This window comes from Drosophila santomea, chromosome 2R (assembly GCF_016746245.2).
Source record: "Drosophila santomea strain STO CAGO 1482 chromosome 2R, Prin_Dsan_1.1, whole genome shotgun sequence".
Taxonomy (NCBI): domain Eukaryota; kingdom Metazoa; phylum Arthropoda; class Insecta; order Diptera; family Drosophilidae; genus Drosophila; species Drosophila santomea.
This window is the reverse complement of record NC_053017.2, coordinates 9,892,429-9,916,314: the sequence shown is the minus strand read 5'-3', so window position 1 is coordinate 9,916,314 and position 23,886 is coordinate 9,892,429. Positions and strand designations below refer to the sequence as shown.

Below are 23,886 nucleotides of genomic sequence, written 5' to 3'. Positions count from 1 at the left end.
ATAACTTGTAAGCTATATTTGCCCCCATATTATTAACTGAAAGGCGCCTGTTGCTTTTGGACGTTAAAAAAACTTTTATTTCATGCTTACATATACAATCCACTAAGTATAACACGGTTTACATACTGTTCTTATTCAGCTAAGCGCACTAACTATGAATCCAGCTGTCTCCAGCCGGGGCTTCAGTACACGTGAACTATCACAATAAAATCATATATATGTCATGCCTTGCATTAACCGTAGAACCTTATATAGGCAAACAAGCGAATTAAACATCACATTGATCAACAGTTTAAAACGAAACTCTCACACACTTAATAAGCTAAATATAATCTTGGATGGGGGCTCGTATTGAATCGGTTTTGGCACTTGGACATTCACATGACCACAAAGTCGCTAAGGTTGCGTTCAGGTTGGACCATGCTCGGTGGCATCAGTTGCACCAGTTTGTTGAACAGGAAAGCTCGTTTATTCTTCAGCTCGGGAGTGCAATCCGTCCGCGCCCTTTTGGTGCATGAGGAGGAGCTCGGACTAGAGACATTCTCCGAGATGCCAGAAGAGATCATGCTCTCGTTCGACTCCAGGGAGTTATTCTCGCTAGCGGGTCCATCAGCCACTTCCTCTGTAAAGATTAAAGCTTAGTATTCCAAAAAGAAAATATCATTGATTAATAAAACCTTTAATTTTTGCCGATACATCGGAATCCGTTTCGAGATCATCAGCACACAACGCGGGTGTGGTGCATTCTCTTTCGAGGTTACCATCATGGTTTTTGAAAAGCAAGGACGCAAGCTTGTGGAACTGAAAGATTTAACTGCTATAAAAAGAAGTTTAAATATTTGAAGTATTTTTTTGGACATACATTATTTAACTGCTCCGCATCACTATGGTCAATGACATCGGCTATATGATGTCGTAAGTATTGCATTGCCTTTAATGGATTCTGACGCGTCATCTCCTCGTAGCGTAATTTACGCACCAAAAACCTACAATGCTTCAGGATCTCCTCTCTTTTGGGCCTAAAATATAAGTCGATTAGCTACGGCTACACCCAGCTAGTTAATTATATACTTTTCCAAGCATAAAAGCCAAAAATCATCAAGTCGAAGCTGCTGCTGCTGACAGATACCAGGATTTCCTCCAAACAAATAGTGGGTATTAGTCACATCATCATACACCAGCTGGTGGGCATAGCGGGGACACGGCTCTAAGGTTCCATCCCCCTTGCTGGCGCCCAAAATATTCATGCTATTAATGGAGTTTGCATCCTGACCACTGTGGCGACAGTAATATATCCTTGACCACTTGTGGCTGCGCAAGGAGTACACCCAAAAGGAGTTTGATGCATCAATATGCTGTATATCACGACGATCCTTAACCTTACTTAGGCTCTAAAAAATAAACCAATTATATGTATATAAACGCTGAAATAATCTCAAAAGTACTCACAGAAAAAATATAAATTTCATCACGTTCACAGTCAATGGTGGCACGCAATGTATAGCCAGAAGAAGGTTCGAATTTGGCTTCATTGCCAGCGGTGGTTCCGTGATGTGGATGCTCCTTGTTGAGGACAGATATGGCTTGGGTGTCTACATCGTAGCTGAGAAACTCATCAAGATCCTCCTTGCCTCGTTGTCCGCCATATATGTACAGTTTTCGATGTTTCTAACGTAGGGAAGAAATACATATAAGTGCATACATAACTCATTAAGTATATTTAACCTACGTTATGGAAAACCATGCAGTGAGTGATCCTAGACTTAATGGACATCACATCTGCCAGAGAAGCGCTGGCATGGTGGCAGTCCACCAGAATCTGAGCCCAGGTGTTCGTTGCTATGTGATAGGAGAACAGCCCCGAATATTCTGGTTCTATCGCGGCAGTGGCATTGACACTGCGAGGCGTGAGTATTTTGCCCCCGAAAACGTAAATTGTACGCTTATCGGTATCCATGCACATCTGGTGATCATAGACAAGTTGAGGACCACCCACTTGGCTGGTGTCATCGCATATTTGCATCCAGTTTCCAGCCCTTGTATCGTAGAGGTAAAAGTCGCTTTTTATATAATCCGAAGTTCGAATCGAGTTGTCCAGATAGCGACCAAGCATGAATACATTTTCGCTGATGGGATCAAAGACCATTTTGTGGCAGGATCGCGGTGTGGGCCCATTGGAAAGCTCTGACCTTTCGCACAGTAGCGTCCACTGATCATCTTCGATGTTGAATACCCAAAGGTCGCTTAGGTCCTGGTAACCATCCCATCCGCCGTAGAGATAAATAAGTCTCTTTTTGGCATCCACCACCAGCTGGTGGCCACCGCGGTTGCCTAAAACGCTGGAAGCTGAGCTTATGATTTCTGTTTGGAGACGGAAATTCTTACCAGGCTTCAAGTCACTTTCGGTAAGCTTCATATGCCAGCTATGCTTGTAGTCCTGCTTATGCAAATACTCATCCATGAGACCCTCGTCTATGCACTCGACTATAAAGCGTTCAGCTTTCTCAAAGTCTCCTTGCAAAACCTAAAATTAACATTTTGTATTAATTTAATACGAAGTTTTTAAAGATTTAAAACTTTTTGATCTTGATTCCTTACTTACCAGACACTTATGCAACTCGCTAATCAGTGGGTGCTCCAGTTGCACATTCGTCTGCTCCTGGAGCGCCCCAAAGGCACTCAAATATCCCTGCTGGCGGAAGTGCTTAAGACACAGCTTGATGATCTCCACCTCGCGCAGCGAGTTGTAGTTTTTCATGCGAGCACTGGTGTACATAGGGTCGTCCTGGCCGTGCAGTTCCACGTACCAGATGCTGAAATTGAAGGACGGACCCCAGGAGAGCAGGGGCACGATCTTGAGGTACAGTATTGGTAGGTTTTCCGCGCCGTCTTCGGTCAGGCAGCGCAGGTTGAATACTTCCGGTACGTTGTCGTTTTTCAGGCCACTAGGATATGGGAAGTTTATAAAAGAACGCATTTTGGAGAACCAGCTTAATGACCTACCCCTCCAGCAGCAATACCATGTGCTCGTCCTCCAAGCCGCCGTAAACACGGAATTTCTTGATGTTGCACACATGCGACTTCTCGAACTTGCCAAACTTGATTTTCTTCACAATGGCGGGACGGCGCAGCTTCAAGGTGAGAAATTGCGGCGGGCTGTTGGTGTAGGCGGACCACCTAGATGTTTGGTCGTTGGGACAGTCCACCAGGACGTTTCTACGATTCGAATGGAATGCAAATTACGAAATGCGGGGCCACCATTTTCCTTTCCTGACTAGAACTTACTCGGGCAGATAGTTTGGCGAGTAGCTGGAGTAACGGTAGATCTCAAAGTTCAAACGCTCGGAAAGGGAAAAAGGCTTCTGGCTGCTGGTATTTGTGCCGGAGACCGGGTTCAAAGACGGATTAAGGGCTGAGGACAGTGCCACCGATCCGTGCGAACTGTTGTCCGTGGGACTGGATGTCGAGGAGGAGGACATGGCGAGTTCTATTCCAACGATTCTAGCGGTAAAAGTTTAACGGCGCTCGGCTATAGCTGTTATTACCTTTCTTTCTTGTCCGCGCTTCTGTGCTTCCCTGTTCCACACCCACAACAACCGCGTAACAGCTGATCGCCAGGGGCGTAGCCGTTATCTCATCAGGGGACCGATTAACCGATTGTCTAACATTACATTTGGAAACGAACAATTTACATTGTGTAAGTAACATATAACATGAAGATTTTTATTACGTTTTATTAAATTATGTTATCAGTGACGACAGAAAAATTAACATAGTTTAGAATAATAATTGTTCTCTGGTAATAGAGAACTGCCTTTTAACGGTCGGCTGAACATTCTGGTTCTTTTTAGTTTAACCGATCTATTTACTAAATTGTAGATAAGTGTATCGGGTTATTGTGTATCGATTATTTATTCAAAAGCTGTTTGTTCGCTCATCCGTGATGCCATTTTATAAAGTGTACAAAGTTATTAAAGTGTAGTTAGCGTTTGCTTTAGGTTGTGGGGCTGGAGTTATGTTTATTTGCTCTGATGATGGCAAAGTGGATTGATATCTCTTGTATATATTTGGGCGTTTTTTTATGCTTTCTCAACTCCATTGTGCGTCAATTCACCAGTATAAAGAACAGATTTCAAAAATATTTTAGTTTTTAGTTCTATTGCAATGGATACTTTTTCAAAATCAGAAAAACGGAGTGCATAGCAAACGGAGCATATTTCAGCAATGTCTCCTGCATTTTGAAGCCAATAAACTGGACTCGATCGGTAATGAACATGGACTGCGACATAAGGGACACATTAACCGATATTAAAGTGAGCAGAATCATTAATTTAAGTATTACAATAACTTAGATAACTTTCAGATGACTGTAGAAGTATTCTACAAGGATTCTTCAAATTTGTATAAGCCCTTCGCCGTTACATTTAAATTGGATGTTTGCCAATTGTTAAAAAGTAAAGTACAGCGAAATTTTTTGGAGAAATACGCCATGAGCCATTTGACGGAATGGACTAATCTAAACCACAGTTGTCCCTACAGAGTAAGCGTATAAAAGCAAAATTTTATCTATGTAAACAATATATATGTTTCTAAAGGGCCATTTGCGTGCGCGTAACTTTTGTTTGGACGAGGTCTCTCTGCCCATGCTTCCAATTCAGGATTACAAAATTGTACTTAACTTTTCAGGAGCCAATCCAGGAGTTCACTTGGGATTGGTTATGATCTATTTTGAAATTCTAGAGGATTATTACAAGAACAAAAAGAAAAAGCCACTGCACAAGCCGTTGAACTTTGTTTAAAATTTCTATACAATATAGTATACCTTATAGCTTGCTAAGGAAATATAAAGTTTTAAAATCACGTTCTAATACAAAGGTTGGTTTCGTGAAAATGTGTCTGACTATTTTTGTCGGTTGTAACCGGTGCTCACCGATAACTTAGAGTGAAAACAATTTTAGAATACGGTCACTCTGTCAGTGTCGTGGCTTGGTTTCGCACGGAGTTTGTATTTTTAGTTTTATAACAATAATTAATAAGTAAATATGGCCTTTGACGCGATACCCAAGGATCTGCGAGGACTACGCGCCTGCCTAGTTTGCTCCCTAGTAAAAGTAGGTTATGTTTTACCTAGGCTCGACACATTTTCATTGAAACCATTTACTGCCTGCAGAGTTTTGATCAATTTGAGACCGATGGCTGCGAAAACTGCGAGGAGTTCCTGCGGATGAAGAACAACAAGGATAATGTCTATGATCACACGAGCAACAACTTTGACGGAATTATTGCCCTGACCACGCCCACCGACTCCTGGGTGGCCAAGTGGCAAAGATTGGGTAAGGCCCTAATAACATGGGTTCCAAAGGGTATTACTGATGGATTTTAACTCATTCTCCTTCAGCCCGCTTTACTCGTGGTATCTATGCCATATCCGTTTCCGGAACTCTGCCGCAGTCCACCTTACGTGACATGAAGAACCGTGGGATTGTCTACAAATCTCGGGACAGAAGTCAACGTTAAACAACCAAATTGCCGTACAAAATACATGTATAAATCTTTATTTTTAAGTTATAACAAAACCACGAATACATACAATAGCAATACAAAACGAAACCGCATCAGTCATCCAGCGAATTAACACGCAATCCCTCGCCTCCGGCAGTCGTAACATGAACACCAAAGCCCGCCGATTCGAGCTCCTCCTTGAGCTTCCAGTACACCTCGTTGCACTCGTAGTTCTCAGGAAGCAGAACGATGACATAGCCACCTGCACCAGCGCCCGTCAGCTTCGAAAAGAAGCCACGCTTGAAAGCAATGGTAAAGATCTGCTCCAGTTTCGGATGCGACACTCCGATGGCCTTAAGCAGATCATTGTTGATCTGGAACAGGCGTTCGAGTTGCTCGAACTTCGCGCTATCGTCTTGGGCATTGCCGAAGCTCTCGTAGAGCGGAACGGCGGCGGTAACAAGTTCCTCGCAAGCATGCCAAATAGCTTCAATGAGCTGCGGGAAGGCCTCTCCCAGATGACGCACTTTGGCCACAATGTCCGCGGTGCTGCGACTCACACGACTGTCCACCAGCAGGATGTTCAGTGGTTTCTGGATCTTCAGCGACTGAAAGCCCTGACCCTTGACATACCGCAACATTCCGCCGTAGGTGCACACGGTGTTGTCCAGACCCGAGGGCGTGCCATGGTTAACGCGCTCCGATTCGAAAGCCCATGTTGAGATCAACGCCTGGTTTGCCTCCTCCAAGTAGCTGTCTCTATCGAAGTGTCCGGCCAAAATGAGAAAAGTCGTGGCCAAAGCGGCTCCGAAAGAGGCGGAACTGCCCAAGCCAGCACCCACGGTTAGCTGGCTGTCTACCTGCACCTGGAAACCGGTTTGCAGCGTCAGCTTTGTGTTGCCGGGTGCGGAGAGTACAGCGCCGGCCAGCAAATAGTATATGGAGACAAATGCCCGTTGCGTGTGCTGCTTGGGTGCATTGCCTCCGGATCGTTCAAGTTGTTTAGACACTTCTGCGCGGACGGCTTCCAAAAGATTGGCAGTGCTGTCTGATGGGTATTTACTCCTAAATTCAGCCAGGAAGGCGTTGAACTCCGGCAACTGGATCTCCAGCGTGCAGTTAAGGGCCTCCAGTTGAAAACTTGCCACCTGGCTGGCCTCCAGCTGTCGAAATCTCAGTGTGGTGCCCAAACCCACTACGGCGGCGAGGGCAGGACGGTGATAAACCACGGCGTGTTCGCCATGGAGGATGACCTTGCCCGGAGAATGGACCTGGAACTTGTGCATTGTTCTGATGATCGCCGTGTATTCTGTGTTCTGTATTCCGTTTGGCTATGGCTTTATCGGTTTATCAGCTATTTCGAATTGTAATGCTAATGCCTTTCGAGTGGACGACCTGCGACGAGTACTTAAACTTTTATGGCTGTTTCTTTATGTAACTTATGCATTTAGTGGATCATTTGCGTTGTTTATTCGGTAACTCCTATTTCCGCCTGCCGATTCCTGTGCTTTCCCTTTCACTTTCTTTGTGCGACTGGCGTTTTTCGGCTTGTTCGTTACCTCTGCGATCATACAGCGCAACTACCAGCAAACGAACAACAGGTTTTTGCGGCTAGTGTTGTATCGCCCGTCTATATGTATGCGTGATGTTGTTTTTGGTACTACTATTGGGCTTTCACTTTCTCCCACTCTTCGGGTGTGTAGGATTTCTGGGAGAATGCATGGATTTCTTTCAGTTCTTCGGCCAGCGTCGAGTTGACTAATCTATGCTTCTGGAGAAGGGTCTTGCCGCTGAAGGCTGGCGACACGATTACGGCGCTGAATTTGCCGCCACAGCCGTCCGATTCGTCCGTAACACTCACGTACTCCGTCTGCAGTTCCCTTTTCAGCTTCTCCTCGAGGTACTTTGAGTCGTATTTACTCATATTAGCTGTTTTTTTTTTTAAACGCAGCGAGGTGATGAAGTGGGTGTGTGACCGTTTGGGTCTTCGGGTATGAACAGGTTTTACAAAAGCCGGGTGGTGCCTTTTTTTCTTTCCTGACCTTGGTCACACTCAAATTTGAAAATATTATATTTGATGTTTTAGCTCGATTTATGTGAAAATACTAAAATATGAAGTTTATCTACAATATTCTTAAAAAGTTCATAGCTTAGGGCAGCCTTTCAAGGCAAAATGGAAGTACTAATCATTTTGATCATTTTTGATAGTTACACTTTCTAAACTATTATAAGACTCCATTTATTACCTGTTTCCGCCATTAAATCATTATATTTCACTTTTTGCGTAGAAATATAACGGCACACGGCCAGTTCTGCAATTCTTAGCAAACAGAGCTAGCATTGCCAGACATAACCTAGCCTATTAAAACTATCGATAGTTGATTTTCTCGAGCTGTTTGCCGCCACTTTCGTTGCCGCAGCCAACTTCGCGCATTCATCGCATAATCTTGCGATAGCACGCGCAGATTTCCCACCATTCATTAAAAAAAATCGCATGTAATTATTTACCATTTGTTTAAGCGAAACAAACTTTGTTTTGTGTAAATTGTCGTTTATGTTTGTATTGAAAGTGTGACTAACAGTTTGCACATTCGATTTTCAGTGCAAATTTAACGACGCCAGTGTGCAGAACGAGTGATTGCCGAGGGGAAATTTGTGAAAAAAATTAATTTCACTAAGAGACAGACGCCGGCATTGCAAATATGTCCAAAACAGAAACAGCTGCCGTGGAGGCAACCGAGGAGAACTCGGTAAGTTAAAATACGACGGGGATTCCCTACGGACTTCCATACATATATGCTGATCTCTTCCAGAACGAGACAACTTCGGATGCGGCCACCAGTTCGTCCGGTGAAAAGGAGGCGGAGTTCGACAATAAAATCGAGGCTGATCGTAGTAGGCGCTTTGATTTCCTGCTTAAGCAGACGGAGATCTTCACCCATTTTATGACCAACAGCGCTAAGAGTCCCACGAAGCCTAAGGGCAGACCCAAGAAGATCAAAGACAAGGATAAGGAAAAGGATGTGGCCGAGTGAGTTCAACTGAGCATATAAAAAGCCCGTTCTTTTATTTATTGGTTTTCTTTCGTATTAAACAGTCATCGGCATCGCAAGACAGAGCAGGAGGAGGATGAGGAGCTTCTGGCTGAGGACTCGGCCACCAAGGAGATCTTTCGCTTCGATGCCTCACCCGCCTATATTAAAAGTGGCGAGATGCGTGACTACCAGATTCGCGGTCTCAACTGGATGATTTCGCTTTACGAAAATGGTATCAATGGAATCCTGGCCGATGAAATGGGTCTGGGTAAGACCCTGCAGACTATATCCCTGCTGGGTTACCTCAAACATTTTAAGTGGGTATTAACAAACATTAAGTGCTTTAAGGACAACACTAAGTACCATATTAACTTGCAGAAATCAAGCTGGACCACACATCGTCATCGTGCCAAAGTCAACGCTGCAGAACTGGGTGAATGAGTTTAAGAAGTGGTGCCCTTCCCTCAGAGCCGTCTGCCTTATTGGTGACCAGGACACCCGTAACACCTTTATTCGGGATGTGCTCATGCCGGGCGAGTGGGATGTTTGCGTGACCTCCTATGAGATGTGTATCCGCGAGAAATCCGTATTCAAGAAGTTCAACTGGCGTTATTTGGTCATCGACGAGGCGCATCGTATCAAGAACGAGAAGTCGAAGCTGTCGGAGATTCTGCGAGAGTTTAAGACCGCAAATCGTCTACTTATCACGGGTACTCCGCTGCAAAATAATCTTCACGAGTTGTGGGCCCTACTAAATTTCCTGCTGCCCGATGTGTTTAATTCGTCCGAGGATTTTGACGAATGGTTCAACACGAACACCTGCCTGGGTGATGATGCACTGATTACGCGCTTGCATGCCGTGCTGAAGCCCTTCCTGTTGCGTCGTCTAAAGGCCGAAGTGGAGAAGCGTCTGAAGCCCAAGAAGGAGATGAAAATATTTGTGGGTCTATCTAAGATGCAACGCGACTGGTACACCAAGGTACTGCTTAAGGACATTGATGTAGTGAACGGCGCTGGCAAGGTGGAGAAAATGCGGCTGCAGAACATCCTGATGCAGCTGCGCAAGTGCACAAACCACCCATATTTGTTCGATGGCGCCGAGCCTGGTCCACCATACACCACGGACACACATTTGGTGTATAACTCCGGAAAGATGGCTATTCTGGACAAGCTGCTGCCCAAGCTCCAAGAACAGGGATCGCGTGTGCTGATTTTCTCGCAGATGACAAGGATGTTGGATATCCTGGAGGATTACTGCCATTGGCGCAACTACAACTACTGTCGCTTGGATGGTCAGACGCCGCACGAGGATCGTAATAGGCAGATTCAGGAATTTAACATGGACAACAGCGCCAAGTTTCTCTTCATGTTGTCCACCCGAGCCGGTGGTTTGGGTATCAATTTGGCTACCGCTGACGTGGTCATTATCTACGACTCGGATTGGAATCCGCAGATGGATTTGCAAGCTATGGATCGTGCTCATCGTATTGGCCAGAAGAAGCAAGTGCGCGTTTTCCGGCTTATCACCGAAAGTACAGTGGAGGAGAAGATCGTGGAGAGAGCAGAGGTCAAGCTCCGTCTGGACAAGATGGTCATCCAGGGCGGCAGATTGGTAGACAACCGCTCCAATCAGTTGAACAAGGATGAAATGCTTAATATAATCCGCTTTGGAGCTAACCAAGTGTTTAGCTCTAAGGAGACAGACATCACCGACGAGGACATCGATGTTATTCTGGAGCGCGGAGAGGCCAAGACGGCCGAGCAGAAGGCAGCACTGGACAGTATGGGCGAGAGTTCGCTGCGGACGTTCACAATGGACACAAATGGCGAGGCAGGAACTTCATCAGTTTATCAATTCGAGGGCGAGGATTGGCGCGAGAAGCAAAAGCTGAATGCGCTGGGCAACTGGATCGAGCCACCGAAGCGTGAACGCAAAGCAAACTATGCCGTGGATGCCTATTTCCGTGAGGCTCTCCGTGTTTCCGAACCCAAGGCACCGAAGGCACCTCGCCCACCCAAGCAGCCCATCGTTCAGGACTTCCAGTTCTTCCCACCCCGTCTGTTTGAGCTGCTCGACCAGGAAATCTACTACTTCCGCAAGACTGTTGGTTACAAGGTGCCCAAGAACACGGAACTGGGCTCGGATGCCACCAAAGTGCAGCGGGAGGAGCAGCGCAAGATCGATGAGGCAGAGCCGCTGAGCGAGGAGGAGATCCAGGAGAAGGAGAATCTACTCTCACAGGGCTTTACTGCCTGGACCAAGCGCGATTTCAACCAGTTCATCAAGGCCAACGAAAAGTACGGTCGGGATGATATCGACAACATTGCCAAGGACGTGGAGGGCAAGACACCGGAGGAGGTTATCGAGTATAACGCCGTGTTCTGGGAGAGGTGCACAGAGTTGCAGGATATTGAGCGAATCATGGGACAGATTGAGCGTGGGGAGGGCAAGATTCAACGACGGTTGTCTATTAAGAAGGCGTTGGATCAAAAGGTAGTTTTCTATTTTTTTGTCTTTTTGATTATCTATTACTATATATGAATATATTTTCGTTGTAGATGGCGCGCTACCGCGCTCCCTTCCATCAGTTGCGCCTGCAATATGGCAATAATAAGGGCAAGAATTACACTGAAATAGAGGATCGCTTTCTGGTTTGTATGCTCCACAAGTTGGGCTTCGACAAGGAGAATGTCTACGAGGAGCTGAGAGCGGCTATAAGGTGAGCCGAAGTTTTGTCTTTTAAAAGAGTAAACTCATTTAACATTTTGATTAACTTTTAGAGCTTCTCCGCAATTCCGCTTTGACTGGTTTATCAAATCTCGAACAGCTCTAGAGCTACAGCGTCGCTGCAACACGTTGATCACCCTTATAGAACGTGAAAACATCGAGCTGGAGGAGAAAGAACGCGCGGAGAAGAAGAAAAAGGGTCCAAAGGGAAGCGTATCCGCTGCAAGTGGAAGTACCAGCTCTAACACTCCAGCACCCGCGCCCCAACCGAAAGCCAATCAGAAGCGAAAGAGCGAGGTGGTGGCTACCAGTTCCAACTCGAAAAAGAAGAAGAAGTAAAGCGACAAAGCGACCAGATATTCTCCTGAGATTCGGCTCTACACTCAGCACTAGGCAGTAAATAGTTAAGACAAGCGATTACTTAAACATAATTCACTCGATATAGATAAATAGTTCATAACTCACGCCGGAAGCAATTCCCCTCAAATTCTGAATATCTTTCAAACACCCGCCTACACATCCGACTATATTACTATTGCGTGCCGCTGTATTCTATTCCAAATAATTGTATTCTGTTCTAAGACTATAACCATTATATTAATATGAATCAACACAGCAATCTGGTTATTTTATTTTCTATGCAGAGTTCTATTCCCGATAAGTAAAAGCCGACGTTTTGAATGTTTTGGTACTGTTCGCTTTATGTTTTGGAATGCTGAGCAACTTAACGTAATAACATTTATAAATTCTATGAATTGCAGCTTAGTTTGTGTAACAGGGCACTTAAACTTAATATCATCTTGTTCATGCAGTCAACGGCAACGGCAATTTGGCATCCGAGCCGCTTGACCATGTTCAACATGGCCATAAGTTGGGTCTGATGTGGATGTGGGGCTATGCCTGCTTTTTGAACTCATACTCGTCCTTCATCTCGCTTCCATTGTTGGAGCTACCTGCATCTAGTGTAATACTACGTGTCTGTTTGAAGGTTCATACCCGTTCATATGGAAGCCCTAATCGTCGCCGCTGTACATTTCGATGATCTCGTTAATGCTGGCGACGGCACCAGCAACCAGGGCAAGAATGGAGAACACCCCCAGGAATATGTTCTTGACCAGCTTCCACTTGCACACGCCCAGGCGGTCGGGCCACAGGTAGACGGTCTCCACAAAACTGGGCACAAAGATGCCCAGCAGCGAGAAGAACACGGCGCCCACCAGACTGATGAAGGGTTCAAGGTTGGGGATAGCGGCAGCCACACCACCACTCAGCAGGATAATGCCACTGCGCAGCAGGATCTGTGTAATGTTGTGCTTCTCGGGACTGAACTTGTGACTGATCTTGCGCCAGAGGATCTCGTTGGGCACATAGAACTGCAGGCCAAAGGTGAACAGGATGGCGACGGCCATCAGCAGCTTGGCTGTATCGCCCAACCAGGCGCCCTCCGGCAGATTCAGCGTGATGCTGCCGCGCACTTGGTCGCCAAATCGCACATATCCGAAGAATCCGATGATGGCATAGAGCGAAACGACAGTGATCATGGCAGTGTTAAGAACTCCGGGGCATCCCAGGAAGTGCTGGGGCTTCTTCATCGAGTTCTCCACGGGCATCACGACACCGATTCCCTCCATGGCAAAGATCACGGTGGCAAAGAACAGCGGAATATTGGCAGCCTTGGCAATCAGAGGCTTGTCGGAGTAGACCAGCGGCTCGTCGAACATGTAGTACAGCGTGATCGCGAATGTAACAACAATGAAGATGTTGGCCATCATGGAGAAGGGCACCAGCCACTTGAGGTCACGGATCTGGCCGATAAACAGGCAGGGAATCACGGTTAGGGCGATGTAAATTCGCACATCCCAGTTGATTTTCAAATCATAGTTAATGACATCGTGGAAGGATGTCGCAATAAATACGATATAAACACACGCCGCCGCATAGTAAGTGGCCATCAGTCCGATATCCACGAATTGCCTGAATACAGAAGCGGATTACCATTGGGTATCTTGTCTTAAGTCATCCGTAAGCTCTACTCACTTGGCGAAGTTTGAGTAGGGTCGCATCCCCTTTGGTCCGTACTCGAAGACCTTCTCCGCCGTCTCAGCGAATCCCAGAGCCGAAACCTTGGCATCCTTACAAATGTCGTGCGAAGTTTTAACCTGCAAGAGTGAAATCGTAAGGGGTATTATTTTTACTTTACATAAAATCATTCTAAGGTCAAGTTCTAAATTTCAAATTCAAGAAAAATAATATAATATTTCCATTTTGCGATTACTTCACTTTAAAAGTCCAGAACCATTCTTCCACTTTAGAGATAATCTAAGACTTGAGAGGATGACGCCTAATATTTCTTCGGCGGAATGCGATTATAAATACCGCCTCGTCATTTGTTAATTGTAAATCAAATTAGGTTCGAGTGAGGAGGTAGGCGGGTAATCAACTTAAAAATATTTTTAACTTGGAAAATATATCAAACTAGTACTACGACGAGTACCTTTACCGAAAATAGTAAATCTTATGGCTCGCAGCTAAGCACTCAAAAAGGCGCTCGCGTAAAGTCCGAAATGACTGCCCAAATTCAGATGCCATAAATCTGCTGACTCGAGTGGCTAGTTTATGGAGTATGCTCGCATTTTGATATATGACCGATAGATGATCGGTGATTCGGCCTTTCCAAGAAACATGTGAAACAGTTGATTTACGCAATGTTTGGGCACGCGATTCCCGATGTCTGGGAATTGAAGTGCAGCTAATTCGGGGAAATTACGTCTTTTGGATTTGCGAGGATCGGAATTACTAGATCGTAAATGGAAGTCGTATAACTCCAACAATCACACATAGTATCTTCGCCGATAAGGGCAAGTGGGTCTGGACTAGGTTTTTTAACGCGTGCAGCGATTGGACTGCCGTTGCAGTGCTTATCTGGGCACAAGGTGTTTCGTTGGCTCCATTGATTGGGCACCTTGAACTACTTAAGCCCCGGAAAACTACGTCAGCCATGGATTATGAGGCTCACCTGGTCTGGCTGCTGTCTGTCGCAAATTGCTTGAGTCAACAGCCAGAATCAGGTGCTAAAATCTTGACCACTTCGCTTACCAATATATGTACGCAGTGGGTGCAGAGGAATCCAACGATCAGCGTCATGGCCATTCCAAATGCCAGACCGGCATTGTGAAAAGCCATGGGCATGGCCAGAATGCCCGTGCCCAGAGAACTCTTGAGCAAGTGCGCCAGGGCGCCGCCGGCACTGGCTCCATTGGGATCGCGGTGCTCGAAGGGGCTGTAGGGATCGTCCGTGAGGGCAAGCTCTTTCTCCGTCAAGTTGGCTCTGTGAAAAGGGATAAGGAAGTGTAAGGACATTATAATAAATCATTTTAGTCTTAGTAAACTTTGAGACTATGCTGACCATAAAATTTTATATTGATCATGAAAATTAACTATTCAAAAGAGGGATAGTGACTATCCAAAGGGCAAATATTTGAGAGAATGGATAGTTTTCAGTATTTTTATAAAGAAAAAAGTTTTCAGAAAACTGTGCTTTGTTCTAAACTTACTAAATTATCAACATCTATAGAATGAGACCAGAAGGTTTTTGTACTCACTTCGAGTTGAAGTCATTCAGCGTGGCCAGTGAGTTGGTGTACGGAGGCGGGCTCTCAATTGGTGTCGCCGATCGGAGGGACTCCTGTCCATCGGGGGTAAATCCCTCGTTATCTGCCATCTGGAATCAAAAATCGAAATTAGACGTGGATCGATTGGTATTTAATGGCATTAGCACACTTGATTGAGCGGCCGCACACGAACGGGCTTTATCGGCGAAAGGAAGCACGAGATTCGCTTTCGTTGGCCATTTAAGGCTCGGGTTAATCCGCTCGAGGGTTGCTAGGCACAAGCCAGGCGTATCTTATCGACTCTTGGAAACTTTCGAGTATTAGAATTGCCTTAGAAGAGAGATTTCTGGCACTGGCCGATCGTTATCGGAAATGGCCAAGAATGGAAATGGAGCTGGGAGTGGGGTCGAGCAAATAAACAACAATGGCACTTCGTTCATAAAACTCGGGTTTATGGTGCCCTAAAAGCGCTTGTAATTCGCCCATATAATCGGACCCTAAATCAGCGTCCATATAGTAGTAGTCACCACATATTTTTCCTATTGGGTTGATTCATTCCAGTGGGAAATAATGGAACTTCTTTCGCGGCAGCTGATCCACTTCGGGCATGTTCTTTGAACCCAGATTAGCGTAATCTTCGATTCATTTGTATTTATGGCGTGCACCCTCTTCTTTAAAATTTATGAATCTTTTATAGTAGCAATATGAAAATGCTGTTGGCTTGGAAGGCCAGCAATTTGTTGACAATGAATTTAACTTTTACAACCAATAATCGAGAGGTGGTCACATGCTTGAGTTCTTAGCTAATCAAATTTCATATATGTAAATACTAACTAAATGAGCTTAAACTCGAACTATGTACTTAGTCTTAGTCAAATGAAAATAAACAGTTTTCCGTATGGCTTCATGTATCCGTAATTAAATAAGATACTACTGAGATTACTATCTGCATTCCCGCGGCATTCTTTACTTCGATCGATCATAAAGTCTTAGAGGAGTGGAAAATTTCGAAGTTGTGCCAGTATTTACACTAAAATTTCATCACAACTGAGATTCGATTTCTCCGGTAATGTTAATAAAGTTGAACTTCAAGTTTTTAAAAATTATACAGTGCAATATGCAGTACTAAGTGATGCATTTTTGGCGAATCGCTTAAATTAGTGTACTGTATTTATAATTAAACAACAGGTTGTTTCTGCTTTCTTGCAAAACTCGTAGTCCCTTGATTTTTTTGGAGGCGCGGTAAGTATACGTAACATCACGTTTCCGGCTACTTACATTTCAGCTAGGATATTCCGGTCGAGAAAGTTATTGGGCGGAAAGGAGGACCGAACGCGTCCTCTGGCCAAAAGCAACTGAACGATCGGTTAGCCAGGCCAATGGGCAAGGGTTGTGGTTACGACTATGGAGCCGAAAAGTGTCGGAAAACGTCGAAATAATAATGTCCAGATATGATAACGACTTAAGGCAAGACAGGCAACAACAATCAATAAACAACAAATGCCTGCAGCATGCCACATTCACAGCTAATAAAATAAAACACTCAGAGCTACCTTTAAAATCAATTATCAACTGATAACACTATCGTGCCCGAACCAGGCCAAAAAGAACCGAGCTCATCGGATCCGAAGACAAGAACGCAATCCAGTTAACTGATTTTCTGACCAGGGAGATTATGGACTGAATCAAGAGTGCTCTCCCCCCTATCAATGATGTAGTTGTCCATTGATTTAAGTCAGCTCGTTTCGAATGCCTAATTACTCATAATATCATGGGAATCTATAGACCCTTGATGGGTAATTACGATCTCAGAAATCAAATAATTACGTTTAATGACCACTAATCGTGGTGGAAGGCGTTGTTATTATCAATACTATCTGTGCACCGATAAGATTAGTGGTCAGTAATACTCAATGTACCAGTGCTTTACTTCTTATGTAAAGAGAGCAACCCATTGATTTGTGACTTCGTAAGCTCCAAATATCTTTTGATCGGACATTACTCGATGTTTACCCAAAGCAATTGCTTTTTATATGGAGCGCGCAAATCGATAAATCGAATAGCTAAATCTTTATGATCGACTTCTAATTGGGTTCCAGTTACTGGGGGGCCCCATTTGTTATACGACATCACGCGGGCATACGATACTCAATCATATCGGAACACTCGGACATTGATTAGTTTTGAAACCGATCCGAAACTTGCGGCATATTCGCTTTATGGCCAATTACATTAATTAGTTCCGCCATTTGACTTATATTCGTAATTTAATTAAGGATCGCGTCATCGCAGTATATGCTCTTTGTCCATATACTAATATGCTATATGCTAATTGACTTTGAGCCTTGATGCCGCGGCACAGCAACTGACTTCTTGGGTTTTGGGCATTCTCCTAATGGGAGAAACGGAACACGAACGATTCCGAGTCGAATCGTTGTTTACTCAAACAATTATATAGTGATTTATAAAATCTTAATTGCAAAATACTACGTCAGACGATGAAAGTGGTGGTAGGTGTGGCTTTTCGGATGTTGACCTGAATTCGGTGGACGATATTTTGAAGATACTGTTTTGACCGAGCAGATGGCCCTGTGTATTCTTCCGCAGCAAGGGGTTTGGATTACAAAACCCGACCTTTATCTCCGGTTTTTGCCTTATCGGAGCCATATACTCCAGTATTAACTGCATTATACCCTGACCTGCTTCCATGAGCCCCCCTCCCCCACAAACGGCCTTCCCACCTGTTGCATAAACTGCGAAAAAATGCGTTAAACTGAAATGGATGGGTAATTCGTAGCTTTAGGAATTTCTCCCTGCCAATTCTCGAGTACCTTTACCGCCTTAAGTACCTTTAATTGGATGCCGATTTTTTTGAATGGCATTTCGAGTGGGATCTCTTTTGGGTCAATGCATTCCATTAAAGCCAAGACGGCTTTTTGTTGCCTTTTTGTTACCAGTTTTCAGTTTTCAGTTTTGCTTTGTTTTTTTGCTGCTTTTGTTTTGCTTGTGTGTTCGCTTCACGTGCCGCAAAAAGATGCAGAAAGCAAAACCGTTGACCGTCCTGCCAGACTGTCAATATCATTCATTAATCCCCAAAACACTGAGACAAACACTTGTGATCCAACTTATAATAAATTGAAGTTTAATTGGATTATAAATAACAAGTTGTGGATTGTTTTTGATGTTTGTTTAAGTTAATTATTAACACAATTTCCGAAATAAACATAAACATATTCTGGATTTTTGACGTTTCTTGATCCGTTGACATACATATATATGTAAATGTATCGTAACGTATCGCTCATTCCTTATATGTTAAGTTATCCCAAGTTTGGGTATTTATATTGTCATATGTCATCCAAACATCCTAGTTAATATTTTTTTAATTTTCTATAATTTCTCTCAGTGCAGGGGAGTTGCGGGCTGGAAAAGGAGCCCAGTGCCAGACGATCTCGGCGGATCGGCAAGGTGGATCGGTTGGGAAGAGCGCTACGCGACCTTATCGCACCCACTTTCGATATGCAAAACGGATGAGCCTGAGTGGCATAATTGATGGGACAGTTCGACAGCTTTGTAGTGTTGAACTTGCAGCTATCTGATTGTTCAACTTTCGGGCATTAACAATATTACTATATATATTAACGATGATGTGATAATGTGCCACCGCCACCTTGCCGACTTTGAGTGACAACTGTGTGTGGGCTGTTAAAGGGGGGTATTTTTTTTTTTTTTGTTTCGAGAATCTGAATTAAACGCCACGTTTATTGTGCCGTGAGTAGTGGAACCGTAAGGTAGCTGTCAAGATAAAACTGAGCCAATAATCTTTTATGGCATCCAATTCGACGCTTATCACCGCAACAAAAAAAGGGGGCGAAATGATTTTTCCCACTTCTCATGCGGCTCCCAATGGGCCAATTGAAAGTAAAAGGAGCCGGGATCGAAGATTTCCGAGCACTTTTTTGAGGCACATTTTGGTTATTGTCACATGCATCCGATAAACATGCCTGATAACTCACTTGATGTGCGGGAATTAATTATAAATAATTAGGGCACTTAAAAAATAGGCGATAATAAGCACGGCAAACAAACAATTCATTGCCCAAGCACAATAATTACCTTTGGCCTGATTTAGTTCGCTGTGAACTTTGATGCAAAATTATAGAGAAATTATATTAATTGCCCGATCCAATCGCTTCTCCTCGACATTGACTCCAAAAAAGTGTCTTTTTCACACAGCCGCGTTAATGACAGATACAGATACAAATACAGATATGCTCGATGGTGCGATTATAAGGCCAGCATTTGCAGAAGCAATCAACACTCTTTAACTGTTGGGACCACTTGCTTGTTTAATGATTTAAGTTTTAACACCTGCTAGGTGTCGAAAGGATTTACGAAATTCGCGCGCGCGCTACGTTGTGATTTTGATCCCGCTGACGATTTGTTGTTAACTGTCGGACGATCGCTTAGTGACTGATATTAAGCCAATGTTTGTGCTTTAATTTGTTGCTCCGGTGGCGTCGCCGGAGCGGCTATAAACCCGGCCAGACACACAGATACACATGTGCATGAGTATATGAGTATATCCCCACACATCCCAACGAAGCTCGGAGACGAAGGCGTTTTGGTTTCGGTTCGGGCAATTAGCCCAATGGACAATAAACGTTACCGTGACGCAGGTGGGGCGAAGTCGGCCTCTCTCTCAAAAAGGTGAGCATATACATATATACAGATATATGCGCTGGGGGTATGGGTGCTTTCTACAGATCGCGCAGCATTGGGCATTCGACGGCCAGACAAGTCTGCCTCGCTCCATTACTCATACGCCGTGTGGCCGCAGAGGAGGAGGAGTAGAAGGAGGAAGATCGGAGGATTCGGAGCCAGTGGCGGATGAGGATAACCGGGTGCCCCAGTTCACAGAGTGCAAGCGCAATGTTGTTGTTAGGAGAGATTCTTATCTGCCGTATGTGGATGCTACTTTGTCGAAATAGATTTGTTTGGCTTATGAACACACTCTGCTTATCTGACCGCATTTCTTTCAGGAAAATTCCCAAGACTCCAGTCCAGAGTTTGGGCATACTTTTGGGGGCCATCAGCTCTTCACTGATTACTCCTACTGCTGATGGCAATCAAATCACCCTGTATTCTTCCATGATAATGATATCAATCAATTTACTGGCATAGCTAAAAGACTTTATGCTACACAGAAAAAGTTTAAGTAGGTCTTTATTAAGAAGTTTATATCACAAAACCAAATGGATTTAAAGAAGATCATTCCTTAAGAACTGAGAATTTTAAACTTGAAGTGGAACTAATGCTAGTGTTTATTTTGCAGTAAGCTAACAAAAGATAATTGGTAGAATTTAGGTAAGCATTGCAATTGTAATTATATAAATATCAAAAACCTTATTATTTTACAACTGCAATAAAGTCATAAAACCCCGATAGGCATTCATATCTTTTCCAGTGTCTCTTGCACCATATCAAATGCATGCTGCGAACTTGCAGCTCGAGAATGCGCGACACCTTGCAGCTCTTGGAGCCCCAAAGCCAATACCCCCAGCCCCCCATTTTACATGCCGCCCCTCCCAACAATCACTTAGTGCTGCCTTGGAGGCTTCTCTTTTAGACAGAGTTTAGTGATTGACTTGTTTCAAGTAGCCAGCTCCCCTTGTTAGCTGGTTTTGTTGTCTAACCATAAAATATGAAAAAACGATCGATTTTGTTTGCTTTTGCTTAGTTAGTTTGTGGCTTCAGTGGGACAGTGGAAAATTTTTAGCCGCATGGCAAATGCTGTAGACAAAATGCATTTTCCACGTGATGTGCATTTCGAATGCGTCGAGTTCAGACAGATTTGAGCCAAATCGATTGTCAGTTGTCGCTGATTTATAGGGGCATTAGATCTGGAGGCAGTATTGGGCCAATGGCGTAATTAAGTATCGGTTAGACAAGCGAGTTCTGGAATTGCGATAATACTGTATCTCAGGGGCTGATTGGATATAGTTCTCCTGGGCAATGGATATTGTAAACAGCGTATCTATAATTGCAGAGCACCAGCTGATAAAGCGTGATGTACGAGCCGTGTTGTATTGTTTAACAAGGTTTTCTATTTACGCAAGACAACTGCACGTTGCGTATACGACATGTGGAAGCCTTGGAAGGCTGATGGACTGATAAGCTAAGAGGTTCTGCGATGAACGAGACCTGAAACCCTTTTGAAGCAGGTCAAGTACTTAGTCCATAGCCGCAGCAATATTGACACTACGATTCCTTATCGATGTGGAATTTGGAAAACATTTACTACCGCTGCTGTCCCCGTATTGACTATCTTCGTTGAGCCTGATAAAGTCGTACCGCCCTAATGGAGAATTATCGATTGTGAAAGCCTCCTGGATGGGTCCTCTTAAGTGCTTAAGATATTATCGGCTCCCTGGCGGATTTCCCACTCATCTGATATACATTGTGCAGCCTTGGAACTGCGTCTCATCCATCTAATTGATTTTCAAGCGGAGCTGCCGCTCCAATCACAAATACCTGGAAAAAATTAAATCAGAAAAATCCCCTCCCTTGAAAAGATACTTAAGGCCTCTTGTCACCGAATTCCGCTTCCCTGCCTCATTACAATGCGCATCGCATCGTATCGTACTGGCTTTCCTATATCTGACCAACTGATCGAGCTCGAGCAAATGGAAATTTAACGTACTCCCGTCGAGAAATTCGCGTCCAAACCGCATTGTGTGTGCATTATCTTTCATAATAACGAGTCAAAACAATAAATAATTGATTTGCTTCCGCAATTGGCTTCCGGATCTGCCTTCTCGCCATGTCTTGGGGTCAACTCGGTTCGTATTGGACGCATCGAGCACTGAGTAATTAATTAACTGATTAATTAATATGCACACTGCGCAGCTTGCCGGTTGAGATTTTGGTTTTAGATTCCGATATTTCGGATATACACAGCTTCTGCCCACGACACTGACCTTGCTCGATGTCAAACACCCGCGACGCACTTGGAATTTACGGCCACAGTCGCAAACTTCGATCATGAATGGAGGTGAGATGGTGAGTGGTGGTGACGCAACGTAGATTCGCAATCAAAATCTGGGCTAGTGGGGGTGCTTCCAGTCATCCGTGTGACAACTTCCTTGACTAACCGGTTGAATCTTAAACGGCGGCTCCACAAAGTGAATTTATTTAGCGCCTGTTCCTCTTCTCGTTGGCCCAGGTGACAGAACCCCTTTGTTTGAGCGGGCCCCAAAAATATAATAAGTGTGGCGGAGCACGCCCTGCAATATACATATTTGCATTATGCAAATTACCTGTTGTACAAATGACAAACGAAGGCACACTCATCTGGCTATAAAAACTGCCACTTGTAGGCTGATTTGCCATGCAATCACACTCAACTCGCATGACAATAGAAAGTGTCTAACTCTGGGATTCTCAAGAAATTCCGATTTCCGCATAGTTCGACGACAGAACTATCAAGGTGATTTTGCACCTAAGTTGCAGTTCTATGCTGGGCGTGATCATGCAATGCAAATAGGAGTGTATGTCGATCGGTCGTATTTAATGGCTGTAATTTGTATTCCCATGCTTAAATAGAGATGCGTCATCGCAGGTATTAAAACATTGTTTAGCTACAATTAGCGTAATTAAAGTTATTTGGCAGCTCGATAGGATCGAAAGCTTTTTATAAAAACAATTCAACTGGGCTTTGCCGCTTCAGTGTTTCTACAACAGGTTAACATCATAAGGTTAAATTATAAATGCAATTTTCAACTTAACGTTAGGGGAGTGGCTCGCTATCTATTTACTCCCCCTTGTAAACGGGCTTCCGCTTCTCGGCGAAAGCGGCGAGTCCTTCCAGGCGATCCTTAGTGGGTATCACCTGCGAGTAGCAGATCTCTTCGATGGAGTACCCAGTGGCGAGGTCCACTTGCATGCCTTTGTCAATCGCTAGTTTGGCCATTCGCACGCCCACTGGCCCGTTGGGCAGGATTTCCTCTGCCAATTTAAGTGCCTGCTGATAGGCGGCGTCTTTGGATTCGTTCTGTTCCACCACATGGTTGACCAAACCCAGATCTTTCGCCTCTGCTCCGTTGAACACTCGGGCCGTGAAGATAAGTTCTTTCGCTAGAGCAGGGGACAGAATGCGGGGCAGTCGTTGGGTGCCACCGGCTCCTGGTATGATGGCTAACCTTGTCTCCACCAGACCCATCTTCGTGTCGCTAGCAGCAGTGCGAATGTCACAGGCTAGAGCCATTTCCAGACCTCCACCAAGAGCAGCTCCATCCACAGCGGCGATTACGGGCATTGGCAGCTGCTCAATGGCAATGAGCAGGCCCCTGAGCTCTTTAACAAATTCTGTGGCTTCCTCGGGACTCATGCCTGGTATTTATAATACACAAGTTAGCTCTATTAAAAGGAATTTAAGACATTTAAGACATAACCTTTGCGCTCTTTCAAGTCCGCTCCGGCACAAAAGATTCCTGGACTAAGACTTCTCAACACAACCACCCTCGATCCATTGTCCTTCTTGATATCTTCCAGGACATCGTTGAAGGTCTCCACCATTCCCCGGCTGAAGGAATTCTTTGCTGCTGGTCTGTTTAGGCCAATAACTGAGATCCCCTGCCGGGGTCCATCCAAACGCTCCACGAGAACTTCACTTCCATCGCCATAGGGCGCCGCCGCGGCGAAATTGCGTGATGCAACAAGTGGCCGTGTTAGCTGTCGAGCCCATTTAGACGCTCCTTTTATTAACATAGACATTTTATTGTTGAATACAGATAAAGATAAAGCGAAAAGGGCAATTGGGTGATTATAAAACGACCGGCAGAAAACAGCTGTTGCGGCCAGTGCTGACAAAGCTTAAGGCTACTATCGATAACAGTATTAAAGAGAACAAGTCGGCTGAAAAGCTTGTTTACACTGCTATTACGTCTTAACCCATATTTTTGAACAATAATAATTAAAAATAAATAGTAATGTAAAAGTATATGGATAT

General features: G+C 44.5%; 9 protein-coding genes across 13 annotated transcripts; 4 read left to right on the top strand and 5 right to left on the bottom strand.

Annotated features, from left to right (window-relative positions):
* Positions 1-50: 50 nt before the first annotated feature.
* Positions 51-3,601, bottom strand: LOC120446632 (muskelin). Of its 2 annotated transcripts, XM_039627696.1 has the most exons (11): positions 3,546-3,564; positions 3,286-3,487; positions 3,004-3,216; positions 2,603-2,945; positions 2,386-2,524; positions 1,730-2,331; positions 1,450-1,668; positions 1,072-1,391; positions 863-1,019; positions 678-801; positions 51-622 (listed from the first exon to the last, which is right to left on the bottom strand). In XM_039627696.1, exons 2-11 carry the CDS (start codon positions 3,477-3,479, stop codon positions 378-380), a joined length of 2,556 nt encoding a protein of 851 aa, XP_039483630.1. In that variant the 5' UTR covers positions 3,480-3,487; positions 3,546-3,564; the 3' UTR covers positions 51-377. The 2 variants fall into 2 exon arrangements, with proteins under 2 accessions (XP_039483630.1, XP_039483629.1); XM_039627695.2 differs by having other exon boundaries at positions 3,286-3,601.
* Positions 3,602-3,613: 12 nt separating this feature from the next.
* LOC120446635 lies at positions 3,614-4,851 on the top strand. Of its 2 annotated transcripts, none has more exons than XM_039627701.1 (4): positions 3,614-3,697; positions 4,148-4,313; positions 4,364-4,540; positions 4,596-4,851. In XM_039627701.1, exons 2-4 carry the CDS (start codon positions 4,269-4,271, stop codon positions 4,797-4,799), a joined length of 426 nt encoding a protein of 141 aa, XP_039483635.1. In that variant the 5' UTR covers positions 3,614-3,697; positions 4,148-4,268; the 3' UTR covers positions 4,800-4,851. The 2 variants fall into 2 exon arrangements, with proteins under 2 accessions (XP_039483635.1, XP_039483636.1); XM_039627702.1 differs by having other exon boundaries at positions 3,656-3,697; positions 4,155-4,313.
* Positions 4,852-4,952: 101 nt separating this feature from the next.
* Positions 4,953-5,610, top strand: LOC120446636 (transcription elongation factor SPT4). The gene is made up of 3 exons (XM_039627703.1): positions 4,953-5,111; positions 5,171-5,333; positions 5,399-5,610. The coding sequence occupies exons 1-3, from the start codon at positions 5,043-5,045 to the stop codon at positions 5,515-5,517; spliced, it is 351 nt and encodes a 116-aa protein (XP_039483637.1). The 5' UTR covers positions 4,953-5,042; the 3' UTR covers positions 5,518-5,610.
* On the bottom strand, positions 5,527-6,813 carry LOC120446634 (mevalonate kinase). Its single transcript, XM_039627700.2, has one exon. The coding sequence runs from the start codon at positions 6,786-6,788 to the stop codon at positions 5,616-5,618; it is 1,173 nt and encodes a 390-aa protein (XP_039483634.1). The 5' UTR covers positions 6,789-6,813; the 3' UTR covers positions 5,527-5,615.
* A 147-nt stretch (positions 6,814-6,960) lies between these two features.
* On the bottom strand, positions 6,961-7,594 carry LOC120446637 (bolA-like protein 2). The gene has a single exon (XM_039627704.1). The coding sequence runs from the start codon at positions 7,424-7,426 to the stop codon at positions 7,166-7,168; it is 261 nt and encodes an 86-aa protein (XP_039483638.1). The 5' UTR covers positions 7,427-7,594; the 3' UTR covers positions 6,961-7,165.
* Positions 7,595-7,872: 278 nt separating this feature from the next.
* On the top strand, positions 7,873-11,884 carry LOC120446631 (chromatin-remodeling complex ATPase chain Iswi). Of its 2 annotated transcripts, XM_039627693.1 has the most exons (7): positions 7,873-7,998; positions 8,105-8,252; positions 8,316-8,533; positions 8,600-8,854; positions 8,916-11,031; positions 11,097-11,257; positions 11,319-11,884. In XM_039627693.1, exons 2-7 carry the CDS (start codon positions 8,205-8,207, stop codon positions 11,602-11,604), a joined length of 3,084 nt encoding a protein of 1,027 aa, XP_039483627.1. In that variant the 5' UTR covers positions 7,873-7,998; positions 8,105-8,204; the 3' UTR covers positions 11,605-11,884. The 2 variants fall into 2 exon arrangements, with proteins under 2 accessions (XP_039483627.1, XP_039483628.1); XM_039627694.1 differs by lacking the exon at positions 7,873-7,998 and having other exon boundaries at positions 8,016-8,252.
* A 55-nt stretch (positions 11,885-11,939) lies between these two features.
* Positions 11,940-19,275, bottom strand: LOC120446633 (proton-coupled amino acid transporter-like protein CG1139). Of its 2 annotated transcripts, none has more exons than XM_039627699.2 (5): positions 18,993-19,275; positions 14,868-14,986; positions 14,362-14,593; positions 13,303-13,424; positions 11,940-13,239 (listed from the first exon to the last, which is right to left on the bottom strand). In XM_039627699.2, exons 2-5 carry the CDS (start codon positions 14,984-14,986, stop codon positions 12,279-12,281), a joined length of 1,434 nt encoding a protein of 477 aa, XP_039483633.1. In that variant the 5' UTR covers positions 18,993-19,275; the 3' UTR covers positions 11,940-12,278. The 2 variants fall into 2 exon arrangements, with proteins under 2 accessions (XP_039483633.1, XP_039483631.1); XM_039627697.1 differs by lacking the exon at positions 18,993-19,275 and adding an exon at positions 16,155-16,251.
* A 144-nt stretch (positions 19,276-19,419) lies between these two features.
* On the top strand, positions 19,420-20,060 carry LOC120444830. The gene is made up of 2 exons (XM_039624787.1): positions 19,420-19,839; positions 19,919-20,060. The coding sequence occupies exons 1-2, from the start codon at positions 19,613-19,615 to the stop codon at positions 20,058-20,060; spliced, it is 369 nt and encodes a 122-aa protein (XP_039480721.1). The 5' UTR covers positions 19,420-19,612.
* A 2,365-nt stretch (positions 20,061-22,425) lies between these two features.
* On the bottom strand, positions 22,426-23,741 carry LOC120446519 (methylglutaconyl-CoA hydratase, mitochondrial). Its single transcript, XM_039627530.2, has 2 exons — positions 23,330-23,741; positions 22,426-23,267 (listed from the first exon to the last, which is right to left on the bottom strand). The coding sequence occupies exons 1-2, from the start codon at positions 23,649-23,651 to the stop codon at positions 22,690-22,692; spliced, it is 900 nt and encodes a 299-aa protein (XP_039483464.1). The 5' UTR covers positions 23,652-23,741; the 3' UTR covers positions 22,426-22,689.
* Positions 23,742-23,886: the final 145 nt, after the last annotated feature.